The 25230-nt window shown below is 44.7% G+C and overlaps 1 protein-coding gene across 1 annotated transcript in view; it reads right to left on the bottom strand.

The window, feature by feature from the left end:
• The window catches only part of SNX5 (sorting nexin 5), a 66599-nt gene extending 45943 nt beyond the window's left edge, over nt 1-20656 (bottom strand). Inside the window, exon 1 of the mRNA XM_089686517.1 lies at nt 20486-20656. Within this exon, the coding sequence (XP_089542643.1) occupies nt 20486-20635 (150 nt within the window). The 5' untranslated portion in view covers nt 20636-20656. The remainder of the gene's footprint in view (nt 1-20485) is intronic.
• Between the last annotated feature and the right edge of the window lie 4574 nt (nt 20657-25230).

The following is a 25230-nucleotide window of genomic DNA, read 5'->3' as shown; positions in this document are numbered from 1 at the left end:
TCCCTGTTGCTTATGCACCTTTTTCTTCCACACAACTTTCTATTAATGTGCTTTGATACAGCACTTTGGGAACATCCAACTTTTTACAATTACCTTTTGAGGCTTTCCCTCCTTATAGAGGGTGTCAATGATGGTTTTCTGCACAAACTGTCAGGTCAGCAGTCTTTCCCATGATTGTGATTCCTACTGAACCAGACAGAGACCATTTAAAAGGCTCAGGAACCCTTTGCAGGTGTTATGGCTTAATTAGCTGATTAGAGTGGGACACTGAGCCTAGAATATTGCACCTTTTCACAATATTCAAATTTACCTAGATTGCGGATTTGGGGTCTTCATGAGCTGTAAGCCATAATCATCACAATTATGACAAATCATGGCTTGAACTATCTTGCTTTGCATGTAATATATTAGTTTCACCTTTTACGTTGCATTACTGAAATAAATCAACTTTTGCACGATATTCTAATTTTTTGAGTTTCACCTGTACATAGTTAGTGGCCAGAACAAAAAAACCCTGATTTATCCTCCCGTTGGACCAATTTTGCCCTAGTTATCGCTGGCATACCTCAGGCTCCACAAGCGTCTGATATTATACACAACCATACAATATCTCTCCATTCCTCAAAGCGGATTGGTGAATACATGCTTCAGTTTCTTCTGAAAAGACAGTACATCCCTAGGATCTAGGACAGTCTGGACAGCTTTTTCAGTCCTTACCAATTCTTAGATTATAATGGCTGTATTCATTTTTTTTTTTTTGGCTTTCTTCCTTCTATTTTCATCTGGTGATTCAGCCAACAACTATGCGGTCTTTCAGAAGCTGAGGCTTTCAAGCAGAATGCATCAGTTTACACGGATGACACCATCCAGTTACCACTGTCAGGAGTGAGTCAAATGATTAGCTTTTATTTATTTATTCATGTAAAAAACATTTATCCCACAAAAACAAAAACAAAAACAAAAAAAAAAAAAAAACACAAACCGATCAACCACCACATATGATTGGTAAGCTGCAACAGAATACACTTTTAGTTTCAGGTGTAATGACCCTTTAAAAATATATGTAAGCAATAGGGGTCGGTCAGGGATTTGAAAAAAAAAAAAAAAAACCAACAAACCCTTACATGCATGCACTGCATTAGCAGGGGTTACCTTGCATTTTAATGTGTTGCATTAAGGTAGTGCATTACCATGCATTGCAACGTAGACTGAAGGTATGTTATGGGTGCCACTCAGAACATTGGCAACTATGTGAATTTAGCCTTACTTTGCAAGACAGGGGATCTCTACCTTATACATATTACAGATTGCTTAGTAATTTTTTTTTTTTTTTTTTTAACCCGAGGATTTTTCTTTTTTTAAAATAGGGGACTGTCTTAAGCAATATTTTATTTATGGCAAAACCAACAATTCACAAAACGTATGTTTTAAACAATTTTGTGACAAAACAACTATGTGACCAGGGACACGCCGACACCCTACTGTCTGAAATGTTGGTTCCCACAGAGGTTTCACCCCGATTTTATCCCTGACTAGGTAAGCCTGGTCAACAAATGAATGCTGCTCACTTCCAAGAAGAGATTACCCAATTCCCTCTGTCCATACAAAAAGGGTAACGATTTGCACCAAGCTATTAAAAAAAAAAAAAAAAAAAAAAAGGCACAACATTTTATTACAGGTACTTCTATAGCGATTTAGCCAATTTACACATCACTTTACATATTGTAAATTCACATCAGTCCTTAATCTTCAAGGAGCGTACAATATGCAATAAGCCAGCATTTCTGGCACGTGGAAATGTTCATTATTCTTCTCCGGTTAATTCCTACATGCCCTGTTGAAATACATACAGGAATCTGTTCAACTGTTAGGCTACGTTCACACTAGCGTTGTGTGCAGGCAGCAGAGAGGAGTTTGGGAAGCGTTTTTAACCGCTTCCCAAACGCATCTGCCAATTCTGCACATTACAGCACATGGTGCTGTTCTAACGGGAGAGTTTGCGTCGCGTCAAAATGGACGCCTCTGGTTGAGTCAGGAGGCGTTGTAGCCTCCTATCCTAGTCTATGGTGCCGCTTCGCAAACGCCCGGCCTGCGTTTGCAACGCGGTAACACCATTCAGACTGCATTATAGGCGTTTGTAACGCTCGGCAACCGCTGCTAAACCGCGCTGGCGGTGTTTGCAGAGCGTTTGCCGAGCGTTAAAAAACACTCCGCAAACACCGGACCAACGCTTGCCAAAAACGCTATAGAGGTGTTTGGCAAGCGTTGGTAAAACAGCCAAGTGTGAACGAGCCCTTAGATAGCAGGATGTGTATGGTCACCCATAGATACGCCTCATTTCGTGGTCATTAAAGTTAAAAAAACAAAAAAACAAAAACACAAACCAAGGGAAACTATTTAACATTCGAAAATTGCTTTGATTCCATCCTTTATTCATATGAACGTTGCATTTTCATTTGCTTTTTTTTTTTTTTTTTTTTTTTTTAACTCATTGACAATAGCAAAATGATCACCAATATAGGTCCAAGGTGGTCTCATCTCTAAGTGACCCATTATTACCATGGTGTTTATCCTCTATTCTAAACAAGGGTAGTACTCACGTTGTTTCTATTGATATCTTCCAGACAGATGAAGTGACCTACACTTTTCTTCCGCTTTATTACAAGTTGGGTTCTTTCCAGCTCTTATTGCAACCTTTTACCCAATGACTGTTCTCTGTAACCGAAGAAGCTGCTCAGCTAATGTTACAAGATCCACTTTCTACAGTCCAGTTTACTGTTAGGCACAAAGACTCGCTGGGATCGATTACAGCGAGACGGTGAAGTTAAATTGCCAACTCTATACTTTGCTGAAAATGCATTACTTGTGAGATTTTCGATATTTATCTGCGAATACATTTTTTTACCTCAAACCCCAGAACCTCACTGCTTAAATCTGGAACAAAAATTTCAACACCCAGCAGTTACAATTCCTAATGTTTTAACTGCGACAATGCCACTTCTTGCCCTACCTTCACAAAAGGCAGGAAAAAAAAAAAAAAAAAAACCTACCACACAACCGACATTTAAATACTCATTGCCACAGCAAATCTACTGACATAGAAATATTGACCCTCTCCATAATTTACAACATTAAAAAACTACAAGTGGCACGGCAGCACAATATGGTTTCAGCTGCCTTATAGAACGTCATTTCTGTTTTGTGCAAAAATGAGAAGCGCTAGACTACTACTACGAATAGGATTTTTGTACCCAACCTAAAATTTTTCTTGGAGTCCATGGAGGAACACAGAGGTCATTAACTGTTGGGTTACATGGTACTCAACAGGAGAAACTGATTGGGGGGGGGGGGGGGGGGGGAGGAGGAAGGTAGGCCAACCCAGAATATGAGGGACACAGGAAGTTAATTGTTTTGATGTCCAAAAGCAGTCTGTGGGGTCCCCCCCAATCTGTTAAAGGAAATTAAATGTTCCAGACCAAGAAGATAAAGAACTTTACCTTATGCCTCAGAAATAGAAGCAGTTACTTAACCAGTGAGGACTGGCACAACATAGGAGATACCAACCACAGATAAAAGTGTGGAGTTCTTCTGTTAATTCCTTAATTGCAAGGACACTTTACTGTTCAAGTAGTTTCTCCATTAAGGTAGTGTGGGTCAGTGGCAGATCCAGAGTAGGATTAAACTATTGTTCAAAAATATTCTTGGAACAGGAACAAATCCATTAGATGTGCATAGGGTGTCCAAGATCTATTTTGATGCTTCCTTTTCCCAGAGAGGAATATCTCAAAAGGCTGATGCAATGGCATCACTGTAGCTGCAGCTCTGAAAGAACTAAGGCTAGATATCAGTCTGATATTGGCATCTAGCATTTTAAACAATGAGGTAGCTCCCGATGCTCAGCTCAATAGGTCTACTCACAAAGTTGGTCTTCGAAGACAGGGCAAGGGCTGAGGCAATGCCAATGGTTATGGACCTGGAAAGTGCTCCACAGTTAACTTGTTGCCAGAACAGGTTCTAGAAAAACTCAGGCTAACCTTGCAATGTCCAGTTCAGTAGGGTCTGGTCATGGCACTCCAAAGCCAAGCTAAGATAGTCACTATCCTAGCAACCAGCTCTAGCAGCAAAGTGAAGACTCTTGATTGAAGAAACAAAAACTGAAGAAAAAGAACGTTAGCAGCAAAATGGACTATTCCCAGTGGAGCTGATGAAAACAAATTCATCCTTCTAGGGCACTAGCAAAAAAAGGAAGCATGTTTGTCGTAGGCAGGCTTATCCTGGGCTGGCCAACAATTTTGATCGTCAATGTCTAATCCTCCTGTAAAACAGCAGTATAACCCAACTGTCAATGCCTTCACCTGTACCCCAATGGACAAGAAATCCTGGTATGAGAATAGAAAGCTGGACCTCCCAGGCTACCATTTTGACTCAGTTAAAGCAGGAGGGGAGACCAAGCAGTTCCTCCACACTGACACTGGCTCTGACGAAGAGACAACCTCGAAATGCGTCAGTCACCAGCTATTTAGAGGTCTACAGTCCCCCACCAGACCACTTCCAGGGGTTTTGGACCACATTGCATCCTCTGACATGCTTTCCATTTGATTTTATTTCTCTTGGCGTATTTTACTATTTATAATAAATCTCATTTTTAAACAACAATGCACTAGGTCCGTGCGCCCTATCTGCCTCTTATATACAGTTCTCTTTGGATCTCCTTGGTCTGTTGAGGGCAGCAAAGCTTGCATTCCTTTTATACTCATGTGAGGATTTTAAACATTGTGGAGTCCACTGTCCAGCACAGGAGTACATGCATTTGGTTGCTTTATTCTTCTTTCCAGTTCCTCCACACCACCTTCATTCACAATACATTAAATACTTTTACCATTTTGTGAATTGGAGGAGGTGCACAGCAAGCAATCCACTGGTTTCAGTGTAGTCAGGACCAGAAGATTATTTACCGAAATTATGATTTTTACAGTGATGTCCAAGCTGAACAAACGCAAGAGTTTTACTAAATGCAGCAGTAACAGTCAGTATTGGGACACCCACCTTTACAGTTCATTTATTTTTACATGAAAAAAGAACCCCAAAGTTCAGCTTTAAACACCCTTCAAATACATATTGTCTTACCCTAAAGAAGAATATTAATACGTAGGAACTACTTATCAGACAGCATCTGCTGAGACAATGAGCCACATTAACATCAGTATATATGATGAACATCCCAGCTTACACAACCCATCTGTCAGAACTATGTACCTTATGCCATCCTGTATAAAAGTGAAGGGGTGAGACGTAGCATTCAATACAGAGTACAGAGCGCAGCGGTTAGGACTCGATCATGGTCTCCCTTACACTGCTGAGGGAGAAAATTATTATCTGGTGTTGGGGATCAGTGGGGGGGGGGGGGGGGGGGGGTAAATGACTTGGGCCATTGGTCAGTACAAGAAGATAAAAATTCCCCACAGTTGGTGGTCAATGAGAGCAACATGGCTTGCCATGAGTACTTGTACTGTCCAATACAAAACAGGAACAAATGTCCATGTCCAATAGTGCAGGTATGTCGCTGCCTACTTCTGGGATTTAGGCGCAGCACGCAGCGACTGATGTGATTGTACAAAGTGGGAGCCTGTCAGTAAGTCCCAGCTATATTTCAAGGCCAGAAAGGTGTAGAATCACAGGCCAGAGCTCTGTATTGGTAAAGACAGAGCTCTGTACAGAGGGAGCGATCCAAGGTGGATAAAAATCAATAAAAAAAAAAAAAATTAAAAAATAATTTTTTGGGATTTTTATCAAATTTATTTTAATAAAATGCTTTTGGAGTAAAAATCTATCTTAAGATAGTTTTCCTATTTAAGATATACATTGATCATTTAGTTTATTCAGCATGAAATGGAGCTTAGTTATGTAGCACTAGGATGTATATTCTTCAATAATGTACATTTTTGGTAAACTCATTCAATAAATCCAAGCTCTGTAAGCGGAGAACATGCACTGCATTGATGCATTCACACAATTTCACAGTAACCATGAGAAAAAACATGAAATTGGAGTAGTTCTCCAGCAAGAATGAGTCGGATTCGTTAAATTTAAAGAGCACCTATCATTTTAGATCCATCATGGCAGCGCCTGTTAGCGGGCATCCACTCACCTGCTGCCGCCACGTCCCTCACCTTGTTGTGTCACTGCCGCATCATCAGCCGTCCCATTAAAGTGAATGGGACTGCCAGTGAGTCAACAGCGTGTCAGAGGAGCTGCTACAGGCAGATGACAGTTGCTCTTTAAAAATCGAGCCTAATCAAATCTACCCTGGAGTGATCTGTCAGTTTCTCATTCCTGCAAAGCAGGGATAAGAAACGTCATGATAGTTTATAAAAAGTAGCACACGTTACACACATTTAACACCTTGATCTCCCTAGAAGTTAACCCCTTCCCAGCCAGTGTCATTAGTACAGTGGACAGTGTATAGTATTATCACTGATCACCATTACTGCAGAGCTCAATCTCAGTCTTCAAGGGACTGAGATTGAGCTCATAAGTCACTTATGTAGCAGTTTTCTCATTTCGGGGCACAATCCGGCGCAATGTCCTTTTGTCCCGTTCGGACAGTTGACCATGTCAACTGCACTTATGCTTAGATGAATTTTTGCCGGAAACTGTATATGCCGTCATATCATTTAATACTGTACCTTGCGACACGGATAAAAAAAAACCAAAAGTGAGGCTTCCCACCTGTTAGCTAGGTGTCTCATCATACAGTGGAAGGAAAAGAATGTTACATCACTTCCGCTTTCAACATGAAACCGGTCATCACTTCACACCTGCAATTCATGTAGCGTTTCCATTTTTTTTGGTCTAACCCCTTTACAGTTGGTGTACAAATCAGTGTGGACTTAAATACTTGGAACTTTATATTTTGATTATTCACTTGCTATCAATTTTGAAAGTGGTTCACTCTATTATGATAAAAATGTACATTGCTACCATCAAAATGCAAGTATTTGCACTGTATAACAAATATTGTATTCTTGATTATCATAGCTACATGTCTGCACATGACCAGTGAGTAAACGATGGAAGACAATTTATCAGGTCACACCTAGTAACAGTCTTCAAAGTGAGCGTAGTTTGATCCCAACATAGAATAGATCAGTAATGCACAGCCAAGATAAAAACAGACATTTCATATGTAGGCAACATTGCACTTCTGTAGCCCAAAGATTAACACACAACTGGGTTTTTGGTTTTATTTTAGTAAAATGAAAGTCTTAAAGAGAAACCTTTTGTAATGGAATTTCAGGCCCAATGATCATGCAATTGGAATCAGAAGACATATGACATAACTTTACACTCGCTGCAAGCCTAGAAATGGATGTCTTACCCCTGGACTTCCCAAGAAAGATCAGTCAACCCACCAGCATCCACGAAAAAAAAAAAAGGCACCCCAAAAAGAAATATCTTTGGCTGCATACACAAAGCCATTTTGAAGCAAAGAAGGTTTTCGTTTTTTCCCCCAGTTTGTCAGACAAGGTTTTCCCTGTTTAGCGTATTTACCGGAGTATGGGTATAAAGCACTTGGGTGTCCACATATGTGCCCCTGTAAGTGAAATTACTGGTTATACAAGAACATACAACATAATTTGTAACGCATTACTTTGGGCAGAATTATACAGCTCCTGGAGCCTGCAAGTACAGAAATTTTCTAATGTAGGCCCATTCGACTGCAAATACATCCATGTGCATGACCCCGTAGTTTACACATACATTTTTATTTTATAAAAAGACAAAGGCTTTCATTTGGCAGCATATTAAAAACAAAAAAAAACGTACATTTAGCTTTCAAATTAGAAAGAAACCAGAAGAGAAAGAAGGAAAAAAAAATTCTGATTACCACCCCCCACCCTTTTTTTGCTTGCCTATCCAAGCCCAACCTAGTAGCTCTAAATACAACATTCACAGACTTCAAGGACAGCAGTAAGTCTCCATTCACATTTGGCCGACTCCAAACTCACACTCCAGTGGGACTTGAGTATAGCTTTTAATGCTGCCTTACACTCTCTGGCATTTAAGTTGCATCAAAGTAGTGCAGGAACCTTTTCAAAGTCGCATAGGTGCATGCAGGTGTCACTGAAAACAGTGGGCTGTGACTTGTGATTTTGCGTGTCCAAAGTCACATGACAAATCGCACAAGTGTGAACGGAGCCTAACACAATTTAGTTTGCAACATAGTAGACTATTAAAGCCCAAATATAAAATCGGCTGTCTACCTTAGGACTTGTATGTTACACTTTGATGCACACAGGAGAAAAATGTGTAAAGCTGGCCATTCGCTAAATAGTTAGAAAACTCCATGAGAGTGAGGGGCATCTGAATAGTGCGGTATGGAACAAAGTGCAGTGTACAGAGTGGTTCAGTGTGGAGTATACAGTATATCATACTGCATAGAAAGCACAGCAGACACAATGAGAAATATCTGTCCTACACAAAAGCATCATACACTATATTACCAAAAGTATTGGTTGCCCTGCCTTTACACGCACATGAACTTTAATGGCACCCCAGTCTTAGTCCGTAGAGTTCACTATGGAGGTGGCCCACCCTTTGCAGTTATAACAGCTTCAACTCTTCTGGGAAGGATGTCCACAAGGTTTAGGAGTGTGTCTATGGGAATTTTGACCATTCTTCCAGAAGCGCGTTTGTGAGGTCAGGTACTGATGTTGGACAAGAAGGCCTGTCTTAGTCTCCACTCTAATTGATCCCAAAGGGTGTTCTAATCAGGTTGAGGTCAGGACTCTGTGCAGGCCAGTCAAGTTTTTCCACCCCAAACTCGCTCATCCATGTCTTTATGGACCTTGCAATGTGCACAGTCAAGTTGGAACAGCAAGGGGACATCCCCATACTGTTCCCACAAAGTTGGGAGCATGAAAAATTGTCCAAAATGTCTTGGCAGGTTGATGCCTTAAGAATTTCCTTCACTGGAACAAAGGGGCCAAGCCCAACCCCTGAAAAACACCACCACACCATAATCCCCCCTCCACAAAACATCACACTTGGCACAATACAGTCAGGCAAGTACAGCACTCCTGCCAGCCACCAAACCCAGACATGTACATCGGATTGCCAAACAGAAGTGTGATTCATCACTCCAGAGAACACGTCTCCACTGCTCTAGAGTCCAGTAGCAGCACGATTTACACCGCTGCGTCCGATGCAAGGCTTGAATGCAGCTGCTCAGCCATGGAAACCCATTCCATGAAGCTCTGTTGTGCTAATCTGAAGGTCACATGAAGTTTAGAGGTCTTTAGCCATTGACTCTGCAGACAGTTGGGAACTTCTGCACACTATTTCGGCATGTGCTGACCCCGCTGTCAATTTTACGTGGCCTACCACTTTGTGGCTGAGTTGCAGTTGTTCCCAGTTGATTCCACTTTGTTATAATACCACTAACAGTTGACCATGGAATATTTAGTAGCAAGGAAATTTCATGGATGGACTTATTGCACAGGTGACAACCAATCACGGTACCACGCTTGAATTCACTGAGCTCCTGAGAGCGACCCATTCTTTCACAAAATGTTAGTAGAAGCAGTTTGCATGCCTAGGTGCCTTATTGTATACACGTGGCCACAGAGGCGATTGGAACATCTGAATACAATTATTTAGAGGGGTGTCCCAATACTTTTGGCAATCTAGTGAGATATATATATATATATATATATATATATATATATATATATATATATATATATAGTGGAGCGACGTAAAGTATATGCCATATGACAGTGTGCAAGCTGAAGTCCGTGGAGCATAGTACATACAAAGTGTACAGAGTACAAAAACCACAAAAAATTAGGTGAGGCCACATACAACAAATAGGGAAAGACGTAATGTACTTTAGGTTCCATTCACACTAGTGAGATTCCTGCTGTGATTTGAGTCACACAGAATCATATGACAATAGAAATCAGTGGTTTCAACGGTGACTATTCACATCAATGCACCTCAGCACAGAACAATTTTGGAAATGTTTCTGTACTACTTTGGTGCAATTCCAGTGCAACTTTGGCCCCATGGAATATGCAAAACCCATCCAAGTTGCACTACATAATCACACTTAAAATTAGATCACAGTAATGTGCAACTAGCCTTATTCCAAAGCAGTGCAGAAAGATAAATCAATAGCTTGAAAGTATAACTAAAAAGGCAAAACATTTTTTTGCTAGAGCGGAGAGGGATTACAACCCATCAGGTTTCTATTAGTGTCTGTGTCCTCCATTAATTTGCATTTAGTCCTACATTAGAATGCAGAGAGGGGGGTGTAGATGATTAGAAGAGAGTGTACAATCTGGACAGAAATGACAGAACATTGAGTACAAGGGGAATGAAGATGAGAGGGTGTGCAGGATAATGAATGGGCGAGCGACAAAAATGGAGGCAGTGAGAAGATGGCAGAATACAGGACATGTGTCCTTGACAAGGAAATCTCATAACGAGCAGAGCAGTAGTCCCTGTGAAGAATGAGGAGATTGGGAGTAAACAAGAACTGATGAGCTCTCATATGCGGGTCCTTTACATTCCACTAAAGCACCCACCCAGGACTGTGACGTAATTAGAAATGTTCTGTCTAGCATATTATGGGTCAACATTTTCCACCCTGTCATTCAAGTTTATGGATGAGCAAGAAATACTGTTACCAATTGCTATTTAAGTGTGCCTGCATTTTGCCCATGAAGACTGAGATTGAGTTCTGCAGTCACTTTTGCAGCAGCTGTTTACTTATTCCAGGGTCACAATCCTGCACAATGTCCTCTTCGTCAGTTGACCATGTCGATCACGCTCATGTTCAGACGACGTTTTCCCAGAAACTGTATATGCCATCGTAATCTTTGATACTGTACCTCACAGGACAACAAATTGGCAACATCACAGAGGCACCAGCTAAGCGGCACCACCAATTTGCCCTCTTTGAAGTCAAGTAAGCTCTCTGACATGACGCCATATTACTAGCAGCACACACAGTGAATGACAAATGTGAGGCTTTCCAACTGTTAGCTAGGTGTCTCATCACACAGCGGAAGCAAAAGAACGTTACATCACCTGCAAATCATATAGTGCAGGGCTTGAAAAAGCTGCTCGCCCAATGCGAGGAGAAATTCTTGTGTGGCGAGCGGTGAGCACAGATGATGGATGGAGCGGCTGCACCTGCGCTCCAAGCCTCATTGTGAAGCCAAGTTCCAGTCTCCAACTTCTGGCTTCTTTGGCACCGCCATTACAATGGCAGCGCCGCTGAGGGGACAGGTGAAGTAGAAGTCCGCCCTCCTCTGCTGAGAGGTCCGCTCTCCCCCGCTGCGAGGGACACGAGGAGAGGCCCGCTCTCCACCGCCTTGGGGGGGGGGGGGGGAAAATCACTGTAAAGAAACCATTGCACTGCCCTCACAGAGCTCAGTGGCCTTAGTATACCTCTGAGCATAGGGCTACAAAATAAACTGTAAGACACTTATTTACTGTTCCAAAACACATTGATTTTCTTTGTATATTTTTCTGCTAAAATACGACTGGACTTTAACAAAATGAATAAAAATATAAAAGTATTAAACAAAAATCAGTTTAAGGAAAAACTGCAATAATAACTGAAAATATGTGCTAACAAAAATCATAGTCATATTAAAGTCTCTTTTTAAAGAAGCAGGACAAACAAAAAAAAAAAAAAATATACAAAAATGTTCACTACAGGTTTAAAGCTGTAAAACGTGATATTTTGATTGCACCCTATTGCTATTAAGCTATTGCTGTTATGTTTAAAGTGACATAATAAAGCTATGTTATAATTGCAGATTTTTACATTTTGGACTCTTTACTCTGAAGAAAAATGTAATTTCATAAGCTTTAAGGGGGCGTGGTTGAGGCAGGGCTGGGGGCAGGGTTGGAGCCAGACCAGGGCAAGGTTGGGTGGGGTAACTGGTGGAGAGTAAGGTTTGTGCCTGGCTAGTAGGTCTAGACTCAGTATTTTAAGCCCTGATAGTGTTTCCATTTTTTGTCTAACCACTGTAGATTAACACACCTAGTTCTCCCTTGTACTGGTCTGAGTTCAGTGACATTCTTTAAAGAGAACCTGTCACAATGACTGTTAAATTGCACAGCCAAAGCTCTAATGCAGTGTTGGAAGCTGCCACTGCCCGACTCCCAGAATCAACACTGACACATGACATAACAGATTTCCGTGGTATCTGTCAGTGACTCGCAGTTTCCAAAGCTTGGTTATGGCAGCCTTCAGCAACAAAAATGAACATCAACCATACCAAGTAAAACCTCTCTAAACATTGCTTTTACTTATCAAATCCCTTGCTCCTGCAAGTGCCTCCTATAGGACTGGTCCCCCCAAGCTTGTTCTCCTCAGTGGTCCATCCAGCAGTTGCAGATGTGATGTCATCAAGTACAATGCAGTCCAATATTCTCATGTGTATGGGGCTTTAAACTAGTGGCCCAATTTGCTACCACAAGGTCACTTCACTCACTCCCTAACCAGCAGCAAAACATTTCTCACTCCCACACCCTTCAGATACCAGGTAAAGGAACTGCAGTAGAGAGTCAAAATTTACACAAGACTTCTTCGCCACTCCCATGTGACAACACTGGGCCAATCTGCATGGGCAAAAAAAAAAAAAAAAAAAAAAAAAAAAAGGAGTTTGGTTTAACTTATGTAGGGAGATTACAGTGCAAGCCTCTTAGGGTTTGAAGGTAAATGATTCAATACAAGCTCTTTATATATTGGACCTTGTCCAATCTTTGAATGGCGCCCATGCAGAGCAGCCAACCGCCAAAAGCAACTAGAGATGAATGGTGTAGAAGTCAAAATCAATATATAAACCGTATATTCACCGCACAAATGTGGTGTGAATATATATAAAACCTAACACCTGAAAAAGTGCACAATAAATCACTCACCTAAATATATAAAGAAGTACATAAAATGTGTAAGCATGCAGCTACCCTAATAGTGAATAATCCAATAATCACCTCTTGAAACGTCCCCGCACGACGTATTCTGTAATGGAGGCATCCACCTTACATCCCCCCACCGGAAGTGACGTATCGCTCATGAGCAGAGAGGATTGGTTGAGACACCTCGCTCCCAGGGCTGTGGAGTCGGAGGAAATTTTGGGTACCTGGAGTCGGAGTCGGCAAACAATGCTCCGACTCCGATTAAATTTAGATTGGAATTTAAAAAAAAAGCAAGTTTAATTGTCCCAATTCACAAAAAGTTATAATTAATGACTTCTCTACTGTAAGAATAAAGACCAATGCATGCAGTGCCTCACGTTACCGCAAAACGAACATGTTAAGTGACCGTGAAGAAGCATGCTTTTCATGTGCTTCACTATATGGCACGCAACGCACAATTAGGAGCGGCAATACTTATACTTTCCATAGTGTTTTACAGATTTTGTTTTTGGTTCATATAGATAAGCTTTGTTTTTGTTCTAAAACAACCAAATAATGTGGTTTGTATTTTTGGACTGGTAAAGTTCCTGTTCCTGATGTTTATGCCTGCTGCTACTATCCAGCCACTTGATTAATTAATAAAAAAAAAATTAATAAAACTTTGTTGTTTTCATTGTGTTTGTCTTTTGCTTAAACTGTTCAATACAGTAGACTGTTGGCTTCCCAGCCAGTAGTCCTGTGGTAACGACATGTATGTTGCCTCTTTCCTTCAAGGAATGTATAAAATACATTCGCATATTAATACAGAGGAGTCGGAGTCGAATGTACAAAAAACTGAGGAGTCGGAACATTTATCTACCGACTCCACAGCCCTGCTCGCTCCATGTGATATACAGATACCCTTTACGGGTATTGTGGATATTTTGGCATGCTTTCATTTATCTCATGTGAGTGCAATGCTTTCTCTCCAATAAATGGTTATTAATGGATTCACGCTATGAGTTTCCTTTTACATCTTTCCCTGATTACGGAGTGGAATAGTTTGGAGGATGTCCCGCCATCATAGTCTCTAATTGATGATCTGTACTACACTGACACTCACAAGTGCTATTGCCTATCAGGTTTGGATGGGCCACGATATCTGGTGAGTGCCACTGAATTGAGGGAGGTTTTCCTCTGGAGCACATGGTGATATCGGAGTGCATTTTATTCAACCAATTATCGTTATGCTGTTCGCATGGTGATCTTGGATCAATAAGGACTTTGTACTTCATCACAATTTTCATTTTTCAGTTGGTGGACTTGTGTCAAATGATTTAATTCTTTGTGTTATATTTTGTGACATTTTCACTTTGCTATTGTGTTTTATAATGTTTTTTTCTGCGCTGCTTTTATTTGTCATGGTTTCAAATGGTGTAGCAGTGTCTAAATCAGTGATTTCCAGCTTCCAGATGTATAATATATGCATAGTTACAATGGTTCAAGCTGAACTAATTAACCACGTATAACATGCCAATCACTGTGATTCTGCCCACGATACAAAACACCTGGATATGAACGGAGCCTAGCTTATAATTTCTATAAATGAAAAACAAATAATATATTCATGCAAACCTTGTGTGCACATATACAACAAATATTTGCCTTGGTTATTAGACTGTTTATTCATCAAAACCAAACTGGAGAACACCACATAATATGAAAAGATAAACATTGTGATCTAAAGGAACCCACAGACACAGGATCTACATAAAGTTTGGTAGCTTACCCTGACCGCAGTGACTACCCTGAAATCGTACAGGAGCTCAGTGGTACCCAGACACTGTACTACCTCCTCACCCAAAAGCCACCCTGTTTCTAGTCCCTCCCCCAGTCCTCCAATCCATGTCATGTGACAACTGGCGTAGAGGTCAGGCTGGGTAGGTTACACACAGAGCAAGCCAAGTTTGGGTTAACCACCTGCCATTCTTGGATGTACAATGTCTGGGCACAGCTCTGCCAAGCACATACTTGGGGTCAATCCTCAGCAACAAGTCAGCAGTCTCCAATGCTGGACACAGTCAGATTTTGACTTCATCCTCATTTATTAGAAGACCAACAAAATAATTACCAGTGTGAAGGGCCCTTTCACACAGGTGATCAGATTAGGTCTACCTATCAGTTTTTCAGGAGGACCTGATCGGATGGTCCATGCATTCCTATAGACCTTTGGGTGTAAACAGACTTGTGTGTTTACACTCGCCTACCTGCGGGCAGAATACACCCGCCTACCTCCGGGCAGAATACACCCGCCTACCTCCGGGTGTGATCAGGCCCGCAAAATAAATAAACATGGAGGACTGTCATCTTCTATTTGGGCGGACCAGATCAGAGGTAGCCAGGTATAAATGGACAGTGGAGTCAGTTTACTCCTGGCCACCCATGCAGCAGGGTGGGGTCTGTCTGGAACTGAGTGGACAAGGACCTGTCATCCGTCTGCTCTGCTCCAAACAGCATTGGATCTGTGATAGGATCTCCTAATGGTCAGAATGCAAACTGCCCATGTGAAAGGGCCCTAAGGGCAGCAAGTTATAAATTGTACCAATCATGTAGACCTTCACACTACAGAGATTGGCACACCTGGTAACCTTGCAGGAAGCGATTATGGCAAAGCCAGAATTTTTATCAGATTGCCGGGTCATAACTAGTATTGTGAAATCTGTGGAATTCTTACTGTAGAGATGTAAACAAAAGTGACATCATTTCTCCAAGTCAGGCACGCGGTGTTGTGAGCTGGTGCAAACACAGGAGGTGGGGTCCTGCAATGTTCCTCCTCTCTCTGGTCTCCGCTCACCTCCCACTTTATTGCTCCCACATGTGACATTGCTAGTTCCCCCAGGTCTGCTGATCCTCTGCCACCGAGTCCTCTCTCTCTGGCCCCGCTCACCTCCCGCTATAGCTTTCCCATGTTGCACACCACGTGTGCTGTCTTGTTAATTGTTACACTCCTGACCCCACACGTTACGTCTGCACCAGACACTTCCACAATATATACACATGCACCAGACGGGACTGCTTATGACGTCTTTCCAGTTCGTTTGTTGGTTTCTCAGTGCATCCTGGGATCTCATACCTGCAATGCCACCTAGGCAAAGCGAATGCTGAATAAATGCCGCTCAAAAAGCTGCAGGTGCTGTTAGCAAGTTTGGTCATAGACTTCTATGGAGGCTTTGGAGATGCTCTGAAGCACCAAGAAAGCAACACTGGGTATCCTTTTTGAACCAAAGCAAATGCACTGTATAAACAGGACTGTAAGCTTAGCATTTTATTTAGTGAGAGGTGCTTTTATTGGCATTCACAGCGCTTTAAAAAAAGCGCGTCAATGCCACAATTAGAAGCAAGTGTAAACAAGCCCTAACAACCAATCAACACGCAGGTAGTGTCCAGCAGCCTCTAGTAACAGATCAGGGGTAAAAAGACTTCAGAAATAGTTATGGTGATCTTAACCCCTTCGCGCCAGCGCCTCCCGGCCCTTTAGGGTTTCAGAAGCTGGGAGGCGGGGTTTAGGGTCATGCGACTGCTGTGACACGCGGTCACATGATTGGGAAAGGTCCCGATCGAAAGAGAAGATCGGGATCTTTCCGTGAGTACCGGACATGTGCGCTGGGTGCGCGCACTCTCATCACGTTATTGTTTTTATAATAAAACATAAATGTGTGGAGGCCACGCATTTGCGTGAGGCCGGCATGAAGAGGTTAATAACAAGCAGGCAATCACAATGGTCTGTAAACCTGAGAACAGTTTGCACTATGCTCCTCTAATATGTAATGTCTCCTATTATAACCTGTAAGTAGCCTCTGAGCCTGGGTTCACACTTGTGCAGTATATCGCATGTGATTCGCACAGGTACCGCACTCCTGTATGGTTCAAATTGCACCACAACCGCACAAAAAGGAGCAGGACCCTTCCCCCCCCCCCCCCCCCCAGCACTAGAATCTGAACGCATTGGTATTCACACCCATGTGATCCATTTCTGTACATCACTGCCTTTTGCAAACCGATTTCGGGGAGTTGTTAACATACCCCCCCCCCCCGCATGAAAGGGGTGCGATTATGTGGTGCAGAAACCAGTGCAAATTCTGCACCGCATCAGCGTGAAGCTAGGCTGACAGTCCCTTGAAACTATTGGGCAGTCTCATTAAAGCGGCATACGGCCACCAACAGTCTATTAATCCAGTAGCAGCTTCTTGTGGTCTGTTGTAATGAGCCAAGTAAAAAACTCGAAGCTCCTGACTCCCTATTTACCAGTCATCAGGATTAGGTGCTGTTTGGTAAAAGACGGTTATTTAGCCCCACCCACATCCAGGCAGACTTTGACATGTGTGGTTTCCTCATATTGAGGTCTCTATAAACACAGTCACATGAAGTGTAAAAAATCCAGCATCTGTCTCTCCTCCTCTCAGCTTCACTAAAGTCCAATCTGATTTCTTGCTAATGGAGGCGATATGTCAACTCCTCAACACCGGTTTTAACCCAGTAAATGCCAAATTGCTGCAATGCAACTGCATGCATTACACACAGTTGCAGTGAGGTTGCAGTGCAGTCCCATTTACTTGAATGGGTTTCATTCAGCTTTGATGCTGAACATGATGGGGGTATAATTGTGTACCCCCATGACATGTGTACATCACCCAGCTGGTTGCCTTTGCAGCTTAAGAGGAAATGGGGCAGTAAAAGCCCAGCTGAACTGCCCATTTTGACCACCCCTAACCCCCAAGTGTATACGAACCCTAAGGGATTGTTCACTCTAGCTGCTGAAAGGTGGTAAAACCTTGTGGTTGAGAGGCATTTTTACTGCCCCCCAATCATTCTCCCTTTAGCTGTAGAGGCAGCAGCGGGGGATGTACACATACCACAGCAGGAATTATTTTCCCTCTCATTTTTAGATTGTAAGCTCCACGAGCCCTCACATTCCTTCTGTACTGAAAGTATTGTACTGTCTCCCTTATATTGTAAAGCACTGCACAAACTGTTGGCGCTATATAAATCCTGTATAATAATAATTTTTGGCGGGAGCTCTGCAAATGCCCAGCTGTGTGCTATGTACACTGTCGTGGCACTCTAATTCAGGGTTCAGGGAGGTAAAACAGGTGGTAAGGAAGCGATATAATACCGCCTCACCTTCTGTGAAATTCTCTCTGAAGAGCGATTCGAACACAGATTACTCTTCAGAGAGCAAGGCAAGTGTGAACGAGCCCTAAGGCTAGGTTCACACCTATGCGGGTTGCACTTGGCCCATTTCTGCACTGCGTTTTTGATGCGTTTGAGGTTTTGTTTAATTTTTTCTTCTTGTTGCCAAGCAGATTTAAAAACACAAAAAAAATGCACTACATGCTTTTCTGCAGCGTTTCCATTGAAGTCTATAGAACCAAAAATGCAACTTTTTTTTTTTTTTTTTTTTTTTTTTAAATGTAAAAAAATAAGTCTCTGACCCTTTCCAAAAAACGCACCAGGTGAAAATGCGGAGATGAGAACATGTCCCATAGGAAATCATGTTAAATGGACTGTACTGCGTTTTTGCACCTAGGATAAGAGATTTCCTTCCACTTTGGAGAGATTTTCTCACTGTTTTTTTTCTTTGGCATGGGACCAAAAAACTGGGGCTCTAGACATTTGATCCAAAAGTAATAGATTTAGGTCCCTTTCAAATAATCACTTCACCTACCAGTTCCTTTATATGGATCTAGACCAATGGTACTCAACCTTCCTAATGCTGTGACCCTTTAATACAGTTCCTCATGTTGTGGTGACCCCAAACCATAAAATTATTTACCCAGTAGCTATAATTCATGAGTGTCGTTTTACCTCCAATACTGCTGCTTTCTACACAGCAGCTGCTTTCTACACAGCAGCTGCTTTCTACACAGCAGCTGCTTTCTACACAGCAGCTGCTTTCTACACAGCAGCTGCTTTCTACACAGCAGCTGCTTTCTACACAGCAGCTGCTCTTTACACAACGGAAATATGTGTTTTTCAATGGTCTTAAGCAACCCCTGTGAAAGGGTTGCTTGACCCCCAAAGGGGTCGCGACCCACAGGTTGAGAACCACTGATCTAGACAATGTGGGTGGGTAGGTAGGTAGATGGATGGGTGTGTCTATTAGCCCATGTTCACATACGATTCAGACCGGTGCACTCTGAGCTCATTCATTTTGCATGGACTACTTCTGGAAACCCACTACAACCGGACCATATGGTATTTTTGCACCATGCAATCCGGTACAGGCAAACGGCGTTTGTGACCCGTTTTTGGGTTTTTGTTTACATTAAAGCGGAGTTCTACTCATCCTGTCAAAAAATAAAAAAGTCATCTACAAAAACTGTAGCTGCTGACTTTTAAAAAGAAAAAAAAAAAACAGCCATTTACCTGTCCCTCGGTCCCGTGGTGTGTCCCCCACAGCCGTTTCACCGGCCGTGCTGGATGCCGGCATCTTCAGTGTGGGCACCCGGCTGTGACTGCTTGCAGATTCGCAGCTGGGTACCCACTGTGCATGCGCATGTAGCGCTGCACTTTATGAATGGTCCTGTAGTCTTCTGGGACCTGTCATGTGTCCCAGAAGACTACAGGGAGGGAGGACGCCTTCCGTTTCCGGTCACCTAGGCGGTCCGACCGCAATTGGGAGCCGGTACCTGTCAAATTCGGGTACCCGCTCCCCCCCCACCCAAAGGTGCCAATCCTTGAGAAGCAGTCCTTAAAGCGGAACTTGCCCTTTTGGCTGGAGCTCCGCTTTAACACCTGCTGCAGATCGCAACTGCAGTGCATTTTGAATGAAGTGCGGAAAACGTGCACAGATTGTGGTTTCCCACACAACATTCTAGTGTGAACCGAGAAGGAGGAGCTAAGGCACGTTCAGAAGGAGGAGCTAAGGCATGTTCAGACACGAGTCCAAACCCACCTAAGCTATCCCGCCAGGAAGTTGTCAGCCAATCAGAGCCACTTCCTGCCCTGGATATACCTACCTGGGCTCATCCCTAGTGTCTACTTATACCCACCTACAGCAGAGTCAGTTATTATATAGGTTTAGGACAAGGTCTGCATCACTTTCTGCTGTTGACCTGACAAAATCAGATGAATGCAGACAGACACCCGGCCACCAGGGTCCGGCCACCCATAGAATCTAGATGGGTCCATTTTTCCTTCATCAATGCAGTTTGTTTCTTCATTGCCATTCACAGATCTCTAGAACTCTCCTGTAATGTGTCTCCAACAACCCCTACAGCAGGTCTGCAGTCCCTGACAATCTCTTGTAGTCATTCACTGAATATTGTGTGTGGCCCTTGGGTGACAGCAGGGGCCACACTTGAGTATGTGTATATATCTCTCATCCCTGCTCATATCTCACCATTAGCCCAGCCCCTGCCATCTCCTGCTCCTATAGAAAGTTACATGCTGTCACCCCCTATGTACTGGCAGCCAGCACTGTTTGTGTCCAGAGCCTGGAAGCAGGAAGTGTGTACTGCATGTCCTCCCACAGCTGCCAGCAGACAGAGAGCCCCAACCTGTGTACCTTGCCGCCGTCGCCTTCCTCCATCGTCAGAGAAGCCATGCTGCAGCGGGACAGCTCTGCTCGTCTTCCCGGGATTGCCGCCCTCTCACTAGAACGTTTCCTGACTCCACCGGCGTCCAATTCCGCACGGGACACACCCACATCTTCCATCTGTCACGCCCATACAACTTACCAAACCACGCCCCCATAAGAGCACACAGCCTGCTATACGGCCACGCCTTCTTTTCAGCACTAGTACGTTATCCCTGCCACTTGGCCACGCCCAATGTTTTTATAGGTGCAAAGACTTGCCGCCAGACCTCGCCCACACTGGTATTCTCCGCCTCTATGCTCAACCACGCCCACGCTGTTATTCTACGCCCATACCTGCCTTCTCCGCCCATACTGCCAGACCCCCGCCTACACGCCTGATCCTTTCCAAAGTGACATTCTCCGCCTATACGTCAGACTCCGCCCACATTGACATTTCCTTGCCTATATAAGTGGGAGCCAAGCTCCCCGTCAAGGTGTTGTATTCTGTTTCGTTCCAGAAGGACCTGGAAGCGGAGTCATTGAGTGCTGAGCTGGAACCTGCCATCGGATCACGTGTCCTCTCATTATTATACTTAGAGTGGAACTGTAGGCAACACTTTATTTTTGTCATTTTGGACAGAGTAAGGGGGGGGGGTTATAACACCTGACAGGTTTATGGAAACATTAACCGATTCTAAGGATTCCACAGGTATGTCCCCCATTCTGTATATTCTATGGAGGGTGCAGGTCAGGCTATAGGAGTCCGCCCTGACTCCATGTAATCTGTAGAACAAGGAGATGAATCTCAGCCTATCTCCATCTAGTCCACACTTGGGGGGGACACGCTGGGTTTGCATGGTTTGCTGAAAGTAGCTCCTTACTCTGTTAGGTTTATGTTTGCCATCTGTGTCCCTATTGATGAGGTTTCCATTCTTTTTCTGTCCCATAGCCAAGGCTGCTTGCTCTGGTGGCACATGTGTGTGCCTGATCCTGAGCCACACTCTGTGTGTCCATTGACCCACACAGTGCTGCTCATTACCCCGCTCCCTCGTCACTGGTTTTGACTGACAGCACAGGCCGCCAATGGCTCCTGCTGCTCAGGCACAGCTCCCAGGATGACATCCACCCCCCCGGCACAGCTCCCAGGATGACATCCGCCCCCCCGGCACAGCTCCCAGGATGACATCCGCCCCCCCGGCACAGCTCCCAGGGTGACATCCGCCCCCCCGGCACAGCTCCCAGGGTGACATCCGCCCCCCGGCACAGCTCACAGGGTGACATCCGCCCCCCGGCACAGCTCACAGGGTGACATCCGCCCCCCGGCACAGCTCACAGGGTGACATCCGCCCCCCCGCCACAGCTCACAGGGTGACATCCGCCCCCCCGCCACAGCTCACAGGGTGACATCCGCCCCCCCGCCACAGCTCACAGGGTGACATCCGCCCCCCCGCCACAGCTCACAGGATGACATCCGCCCCCCCGCCACAGCTCACAGGATGACATCGCCCCCCCCCCCCCGGCACAGCTCACAGGATGACATCCGCCCCCCCGGCACAGCTCACAGGATGACATCCACCCCCCCGGCACAGCTCACAGGATGACATCCGCCCCCCCCCCGCCACAGCTCACAGGATGACATCCGCCACAGCTCACAGGATGACATCCGCCCCTCGGCACAGCTCACAGAATGACATCTGTCACTGGCACAGCTCACAAAATGCATCCACCGGGTACTGCCAAAGCCATGATTAGGACCGGGAGGGAGAATGTGACACCATCCAGCAGCCCGCAGCCTCTCGTGGATCCCAGCGGAGACTGCTGAAAACATAACCGCTCCTGTGTGAGGTGTCTCCAGAAATGATTAATCTCCTCTACACCATCATCAGGAGATGTTGCAGTGCCTCACCTGCTTCTCCTTTCTCTGTCACCTGCTATATGTGTCCATTTTAGTATAGTGTCTGAACGGATCAATATCTTTGATCAGATCAGCACTATACCAGCGTTCACATTAGTACAGTGTCCCCAAAAATGCAGTGTTGGGATCAGCCCTGGAACCTGCCAGCACCTGAGTTTAGCCCCTACACTTACCCCTCCCCCAGCAAGTGCAGTGTCAGCAGGTCATTGTCACTTGACACACCGCACACAAAACCGTGTTTGCAGAATCAGGCTTGATCTCTGTTAGCACTTGCAGGTAAAGTTTTTTTGTAGCGGTTCAAGCAGTCCCTGACAGCCAGGTGCTCTTTTTTCCAGTGAGTCACACTAGGTGCCTATAAATTTAGTGGCCAAAATGTCAATGGAAAGGTTCTCTAGTGAAGAGGCCTACAGGATTCTGATCATGACAGGTGAGAGTGAAGGGGAAGACTCACTGACACAATCAGCCTCAGAATACGAACCTTTGGACAGCAACGGCACCCTGACAGATAGCTCAGACGATGGAGAAGAGGTCTCTGCTAAGATCAGGCGTACCCGACCCCATTCCCAGGTTGCTGGGATGTTACAAACGCATGATGACTCTCAGCAGCAGAGTGCCAGTACAAATGCCGCTTTACCTTTTGGTGAACTGTTGAGCACCAGTGGCCTAGTACATCCTGGTCTTTCACATACCAGCACTGCAGTATCACTTGGTGACGTGGCGAGTCCCATAAGTACAGTACAAGCTGGTGCGGTGGTGAGCACAAATATTGTCCCACAACTACCGGGAATTCACACACAGGCCCGTAGAGCCCCTAGTATCCTTCCGGATGTGCTTGCAAATCCAGATTGGCAGCCCACAAATTCTGCAGCACCCGTAGTTCCCCCATTCACTGCCCATCCTAGAATTCAAGTGGAAACAGCAAATTTAAATACTCCCCTTGATTTTTTTTGGAGCTGTTTTTCACAGAAGATCTGTGTGCATTGATTGTGGATCAAAGCAATTTATATGCACAACAGTTTATCGTCGCTAACCCAAATTCAAACCTTGCCAGACCATTCGCATGGAAACCCATTATGGTTTCCGAATTTAAAGTTTTATTTGGGCCTATCCCTCAACATGGGCATTACTAAAAAAAATGAATTGTGGTTGTATTGGTCCACAGACCCGATTCATCATATGCCCGTGTTCTCTGCTGCTATGGCCAGGCATAGATATGAGAGTATAACGTGTTTTATGCATTTCAATGACAATACACTCTGTCGCCCTTGGGGTGAACCTGAATTTGATCGGCTCCACAAAATTTGGCCCCTCATAAATCACCTTAACCAAAAATTTGCAGATGTTTATACTCCCCAGCAAAACATCTGCATTGATGAGTCCCGCATTTTTCTGGCCTCCTTGCATTCAAACAATTTCTCCCCAGCAAGCGTGCCAGATATGGGGTCAAGATATATAAGACCTGTGAGAGGGCAATAGGCTATACATATAAGTTTCGGATTTATGAGGTAAAAGATAGTCACGTGGAGCTCCTGGGATGCCCAGACTACATGGGAAACAGTGGCAAGATAGTTTGGGACTTGGTGTCATTCTTTTTCCATATGGGGTACCACTTATACATGGACAATTTTATTCAAGCGTGCCACTATTTAGACATTTGTACAATCTTGGAATTGGTGCATGTGGCACCATGCAACCTAATCGCTGGGGCTTCTCCCAATGGCTTGTAAATACCCGTCTTAAAAAGGGAGAAAAAGCCTGCTTGATAAATGAGGAATTGCTCACAGTGAAGTGGAAGGATAAACGGGAAGTTTTCCCGAGTCATCTTCCAGGACAGCTTCACATGAGAGATGGGCTCCTCCCAGGAAACAATCGATCCACTTTCTTTTCCATAAACAGCCTAGGGGACCCTCCGTACCAGGAACTACTCTCGTTTGTTTTTTTTGGAATGGCTATCTGGCGGGGTGCAGAGGCCTCCTGGATGGGGCTACCCCTTCCTTCTCTTCTCATGCAAGCCAGAGGCCTTGCGGGGTGGCCTTACCAGGGTTCCTTAAACAGCCTCCCTTTCTTTCTGGGGTTGGGGGTGGCAGCACCCCTCTCTATGGTCCTACGGGGCTCTCCAGGGGTAAAAGAGCCCGCTCCGCCGACCTGTTAGGAAGGGACCGCTACCCTCTGGGGCAAAACAGCCTACCTTCCTCTGGTGCACACTGACATCTCTGGCGAGGAGGCACAGGTAGGTCACGTCACGGCCGGGATAGTCATTTCTGGCCACCGGGACCCGCGAGCTTCATTTCCGGCGCTCGAGGAACAGGAAGAGGCCCACCGCCATCTTGGACATGGGCAAAGGGCCGCAAGTTTGCCCCACGCCACAGCTGCTTCATCCACCACGGCCGTGAGGGGAGGTTGGTGCACCCTCACCCAAGGGAGGGGGCGAAGCCCCGCTACCCTACAAACAGCCAAGCTGAGGGCAGGAAAGCGGCTAGAATAGAGGCAGATCTGTCCGAGCTGGGGGAGGCCAGCAGCAAGGTAGGAGCCTGGTGGCTGCCACATCCCCTCCCTCTCTACCCCTTGTGCTCTGATCTGGATCTTGGGGAGGGGGTATGAGGCCCTTCCCACCCCCACCACCACTCTTCTCTCTCTCCAGCACCTTGAGGGTTTATTTTGCGGGCTGCAAGTGGGTGCACGTTAGTGGGTGTCCCCCAGGGCCCTCATCTTACAGGAGGCCTATACCTTGTGTCTCCCTGTCCTTAGATGGGCCCACAGGAGGAGGAGAGAAGGGATATGGAGGCCCTCTGCGAAACTAAGAGAAAATGCGTTACCT

This window comes from Staurois parvus, unplaced genomic scaffold (genome assembly GCF_062004578.1).
Source record: "Staurois parvus isolate SC_StPar_1 unplaced genomic scaffold, SC_StPar_1.0 ptg000401l, whole genome shotgun sequence".
In the NCBI taxonomy this organism is placed as follows: domain Eukaryota; kingdom Metazoa; phylum Chordata; class Amphibia; order Anura; family Ranidae; genus Staurois; species Staurois parvus.
This window is presented reverse-complemented; position numbering and strand designations above follow the sequence as displayed.